The sequence below is a fragment of the Propithecus coquereli genome, unplaced genomic scaffold (genome assembly GCF_000956105.1).
Source record: "Propithecus coquereli isolate 6110/MARCELLA unplaced genomic scaffold, Pcoq_1.0 Scaffold72, whole genome shotgun sequence".
Classification (NCBI taxonomy): Eukaryota; Metazoa; Chordata; class Mammalia; order Primates; family Indriidae; genus Propithecus; species Propithecus coquereli.
In genome coordinates this window covers 5,582,337-5,588,336 of record NW_012153285.1, presented here as the reverse complement: position 1 = coordinate 5,588,336, position 6,000 = coordinate 5,582,337, and the positions used below count along the sequence as shown (strand labels likewise).

The 6,000-nt window shown below is 36.1% G+C and overlaps 1 protein-coding gene across 2 annotated transcripts in view; it reads right to left on the bottom strand.

The window, feature by feature from the left end:
• XPOT (exportin, tRNA) overlaps nt 1-6,000 on the bottom strand; it is a 43,303-nt gene that overhangs the window by 24,878 nt on the left and 12,425 nt on the right. For both annotated transcript variants that reach the window (XM_012661569.1, XM_012661570.1), the window contains exons 6-11: nt 5,548-5,766; nt 4,381-4,565; nt 4,110-4,278; nt 2,677-2,913; nt 970-1,008; nt 458-520 (exon numbers count right to left, since the gene is read on the bottom strand). In XM_012661569.1, coding sequence (XP_012517023.1) covers nt 458-520; nt 970-1,008; nt 2,677-2,913; nt 4,110-4,278; nt 4,381-4,565; nt 5,548-5,766 — 912 coding nt within the window. The remainder of the gene's footprint in view (nt 1-457; nt 521-969; nt 1,009-2,676; nt 2,914-4,109; nt 4,279-4,380; nt 4,566-5,547; nt 5,767-6,000) is intronic.

The window sequence follows — 6,000 nt, the reverse complement described above, 5'->3', positions numbered from 1 at the left end:
CACTAATCACTGACCTATCACACTATACACAACTACCAGAGGGCAATTTATCTTCCCAACTAATCCCCATGCCAAGATACAAGTAGCCAGACATGCCTGCCCACCCACTCTGGTCTCGCCCCACCTCTCTGCTTCCCCACACCCTGGAGAGGAAAATATTGGTTAAACCCTTTTAACACTGTGAAGAATTCATCAATAATTTATTGTCTGAAGCACTGGACTAGTGCAAGACATTATGCAGTAGCTAACATGGGATTTTTAAAATGCAAAGCATTTTTAAAAGGGGAAGGATTAAGAGGCTTCTATTAATTTCATCCAAGGTTGACATCAATATTACCAAGGCAAATTTTTCAAATACTTCTTGTTTTAAAAGGCCCCCAAACAATAAAAACTTGAAATATTAACATGATGTAAGGAAACAATATTAAAACCGACTTCTCAACACAAAAATTCTTACCTCATTTTCAAAGTTATATTCTTCATCATAAGTCAATTTTTTCATAACGGCCAACATGATTGCCTAAAATTAATAATAAAATAGTCTTTGTCAATCAGTCTCCCTTTTTTTTTTTTTTTTTTTGAGACAGAGTCTCACTGTGTTGCCCGGGCTAGAGTGCTGTGGCGTCATCCTAGCTGACAGCAACCTCAAACTCTTGGGCTCAAGCGATCCTACTGCCTCAGCCTCCCGAGTAGCTGGGACTACAGGCATGCACCACCATTTGGCTAATTTTTTTCTATTTTTTGTAGAGATAGTCTCGCTCTTGCTCAGGCTGGTTTCGAACTCCTGACCTCAAACAATCCGCCCGCCTTGGCCTCCCAGAGTGCTAGGATTACAGGAATGAGCCACCACGCCCGGCCAATCAGTCTCCTTTTAATTTGACATAATTTGAATTTAAGCTATATTTTAAGACAGATTATAGACAAAAAGAATCTATTATTAGTTTAAAATAGCATAAAGAAGTCAATTACCTCCACGTTAGCTTTTTGCTGATCCGAGAGCACTGTAAGCTGTTAAAAAGTAAGCAATAATTTATTAGGCTTCCTAAAGATATACTTGTACATCAGAACATTTTTCTAATCAAGTAAGATCTTTTAAAACATGCACACAACCATTTTGGAAGGCAGTTTGGCAGCACCTGTCTATGTTTAATAGGTACCTAACTAAGATCTAGCAATTCCACTCCTAGTAAATAACTTGACATGCAGGCAAAAACATGCAGATGAATTTGATTTTTAAAGATACCTATAATGTATTTAGCAAAGCAGCAGGTTACAAGGACAGTTAAGGACAATTAACAATTCTACCATCCTGGTTTTAAACAAAGCAAGTGAGTTTAGAAACCCATTAAGAGATACATAGTAGGATTACCAACAGTGATCATACCTTTCCACACTGCCTAAAATTTTTGAAAGTATGTATGCAAACATGTGTTGTGTTTATAACAATAAAACAGAAACTTAAATTCATTTTGGAAAATAATTATTTTAAACTTGATTTGATTCAATTAATCCAATGCAAATAAAATAGAAATGGCTCTCTTACATCATAATGACAAGTTACTAACTCTTCAAACTGCTACATGCTATCATATGGAGACTATTACCATCTACATTTTAAGCTCTTATTAGAATTAACTGGTGGAAATTTTTAATTGTAAAAAATGGTTCATAAGAAACTGGCAACCCGGGCTGGGAGCAGTGCCTCTTAACTATAATCCCAGCACTATGGGAGGTCGAGGTGGGAGGACTACTTGATGCCAGGAGATCGTAACCAGCCTGGACAACATAGCAAGACCCCGACTCTACAAGAAATTTTTAAACAAATTTAGCTGGGCATGGCAGTGTATATCTATAGTCCCAGCTACTTGGGAAGCTGAGGCATGAGGATTGCTTCAGCCTCAGTGTTGGAGGTTGCAGTGAGCTCTGATCACACTACTGCACTCCAGTCTGGGTGAGAGAGCAAGACCTTGTATCCACAAAAAAAAAAAAAAGAAATTGGTCAGTCACAGTGTCTCTTGCCTATAATCCCAGTGACTCGGGAGGCCTTGGTTGGGAGGACTGCTAGAGGCCAGGGGTTAATTGTAGCCAGCCTGGGCAATACAGTGAGACCCCCAACTCTAAAAAAAAAAAATAAGAAAAATTAGCCACGCATGGTGGTATACACCTGTAGTCCTAGCTACTCAAAGAGGCTGAGGTAGGAGGATCACTTGAGCCCAGGAGCTTGAGGTTGCAGTGAGCTATGACTGCACCACTGCACTCTAGCCTAGGCAATAGAGTAAGAACCCATCACTAATTAAAAAAAAAAACACAAACAATTGTTTATAAGAAATGATGTATATGTAATTAAAATAATGAATCATGCTTAACAAAATTCCTACTGTATTCAGAAATAAAAATAAGTTCAAAATGAAAAAACAACTAACTCTGAAGCTAGTGAATTTCTAAACCTAGCCACTCTTGTTTTCTGGCTTGTTTACAGATAAAAGATGGAAATAATCTTAATAACATAATCTAAATAACATTAAATAATCTAAATAACATTATTATTTAATAATAAATATCTTTAGGTGGTAGAATAATGGATATTTTCTTGTTTTCATCTTCTCTGTATTTTTCCAATTCTCCATGCCTCCTTCCTATTATCTACAGGAGAAAAAGAATAAAACAAAGACTTACCTGTTTCAAAATATGAAGATAATCATAACAAAATCCAATAATGTTAGAAGAGATGTCATCATCCTCATGAATTAGTAGCTGCAACATCAGTGCCACTTTCGTTTCAATTGCTTGTAGTGCCTCTTGAGCATTCTTGATATCCCCATTCTTAATTAATTTAGTCCAGCTAACTATCAGTGACTGTCCCATTCCATTTACCAGCTTAGAAAATCTGGCCAGGAAGTCAACATCTTCTTCCTATAAGCAATCAAAACAGACCTCAATTTAAAACCATCTACCCAAGAGTAAGAGGAAAAACACTAAACTTTAGTATGGATCAATTTCCAACTACAGGATTCAATTTTAAATGGACATTAGACACTTAACAATTCTACCACTTTGACTGGAGAAATTCTTAGAACTTTTTAGAAATTCTTCTGCCACTATTAATATCCACTAGTACTCTTTAAAGCAACTGTTTTTAATGATTACAGTCCTATAGATGTTACCAGCTTTATAAAAGCTTAAACAAAAAGATCTGTGGTTTCAGAACCTTCTCCTCTCTAAACTGTTGAATTTGGTAAACGTGCTCTAATAAAGTTAATGCTGCCACGTTATAATATGTGTAACAATTTACAACAGTCCTTTCTGATGTTATATGTTTTGTGCCTCTACTATCCTGCAAGGACCTAGGCTATTACAATTACCTGCTTCAGGTCTTATCAGGGTTCGAGTCAGAACTCAAACTTGGATTATTTTCATTTATTACCCTTATGCTATTTTCCTATAGAAAGAGGCTGTACTGTCACCATTTTATGTCTTTTATCAGGAACTAAGTAAGACATTAGAGATGTTAAGAAAATCATACAATTGACCAAGAAAACCACTAAAGCCGTATTACCAACATAGCAGTAACACAAAGATGTCTTACAAATTCTTTACCTCTGTCACAGCAAAAACTAAAATAAAAACCTTAAATTTACTTTTCTAAACCACTACTTTACCACACTTTGAGCACTTACTCTCTTGGGGCTATATTTCTAACAGCTCAAAGGAGTCGAGATTCAAAAGTATGATGAAAATGCAACATTTATGATTACTGAGTCTAATTTTGGCCAAAAATGCACTGTCATTTAAATAGCAGAGTCCTTTGCTACTCAACATATGGTCCACAGACAGCAGTGTATCATCTGGGAGTTTCTAAGAAATGTACAATTGCAGGCACCATCCTGACTTTCAAGTTTAAGAACTGGCATAATCTATTCTCCAAGGCAAATACTACTGAAAACATTACGGCTCTCTAGACACAGTAGCTTATTATTATAATCTCAAGGAGCGTTTCTAACATTTGGGAGGGGGTGTGGGGGAGAAAAAGCTATTATCATATTTAACTTACTACATATCCTAGTTTGTTCTAACAACTTTCAAAACTTTATATATATAAATTTACTGACCTGGTCAATGCTGAAAAACCCAGCAGACTGTAATACTTGACATAAAGATTCTACTAGTTTCATTTTATCAACAGGGTCCATTCCTTTATTTACAATTTCAAATAAACAGTCACATGCTTCTTCCCGTAGAACTTCTATTGACATGTGACCTAGCAGCATATTTATAAACCTGGGGTAATGGGGGAATAAAACTGTTACATTTTCAAATTCATGAGTTTTAGACACTGTATTTTACAGGTTTATACTAAGGAAAAATTAAAGGCATACTTACCTATCATTGGCTATGAGAGATAAATCTATCCAAGAGACATAAGCCCCAACTACTTCAAGGCACTGGCATGTCACTTCTGAATTAGTATACTGATAATTTTGTAATATTTGGTACCATGATTCCACTAGATTTGGAATGCACTGTTCCCTCATGGTATCTTTTATGAGAGTATTTCTACGAGCCTCCTAAAAACAAAACAAAATACCAAATACGCAAAGTAGATTACCTCACAAAATAATGTTTGACATCTGAATATAGCTGCACAGTGATTTCCTCAACATTAAACTTCCAGACTTGTCAACACATTCTCTACCACTATTTCCTATTTATCAGCTCTAAAGTCACATCCTGTGATTCTTTGTATTTCCTTCTTCCATGCTATTCCTCAGTGTCAGAGTTAATTTCTTACTAAATACAAACTATAAATAAGCATTACTTAGGAATCTTAAGCATATGTTGGGTGTGGTGGCTCATGCCTGTAATCTTGGCACTTTGGGAGGCCAAGGTGGGAGGATTGCTTGAGGCCAGGAGTTCGAGACCAGCCTGGGCAAGAGCGAGATCCTATCTCTACAAAAATAAAAGCCAAGTGCAGTGGTGTGTACCTGTAGGCCTAGCTTCTTGGGACACTGAGGCAGGAGGATCACTCAAGCCCAGGAGTCTGAGGTTGTAGTTAGCTATGATGACACCACTGCACTCTAGCATGGGCAACAGAGTGAGACCCCATCTCAATTAAAAAAAGAAAAAATCTTAAGGATGTGATAAGTTATTCCTCAATATGTAAACATAATACTTAAACTCTGTGACTGAGAATACAGAAGCAGCCAGCATTGACACTTCATAAGCAATGCTTCTTCCATGTTCAGGGATTATACAGCAGTATTAAATACAGACTACATTTCTCGACAAATTCATAGAAGAAAATAAATTTGTATATTTCACTAGAGAAAGCATTTGCCTAGTTAAAAAAATCCAATACTTTAATTTCAGCCTACATCTGAAAAAAAATTAAGTTCCTTTGTAAAATAAAATTCAGAACATTGGGTAAATTCGTAATTATTAAGAAAATTTACCTCAAAAAAATTTTTAAAAAAGATTTCTTGCCTCTTATGTGCCCATTATCTCACACAAAATCTATATAAAATCTAAAAATTAATGTTAGTTACTTGCCTCTGATGTATGCACAACATCACGATCCACCAATTCGGAATCAATAGCCATGAGGATTCGGAGGTATAGATCTACTCCCCTTGGATTTAGGTCCACTACTGAGAGAATGTCAAAAAAAAACTTGGGCCATTTAGTGAGATATTCCGTAACAAAAAGCAAGGCGAAGACTTGGGCTGCTTTATTTCTTATAAAGGTCTTCTCTGGTTGGGGATTCAGCATCTGACAGAGAAATAGTCCACGAAATTAAATGGAAATTGAAAATACTCAGAAACACATTTTATCATTAAAAGGCAAAACTCTACCAAACTTCAACATGGTCCAGATTACCTATGCAACGAATATGCTTCAAAATTATCAAAGTATTTAAGTGACTGGCTAGATGACGAACATAGGTTCTAATGGTTACTACTTCTCACTCTTACACTTTTACAGAAAAGTTTCATGTGCAAAAAG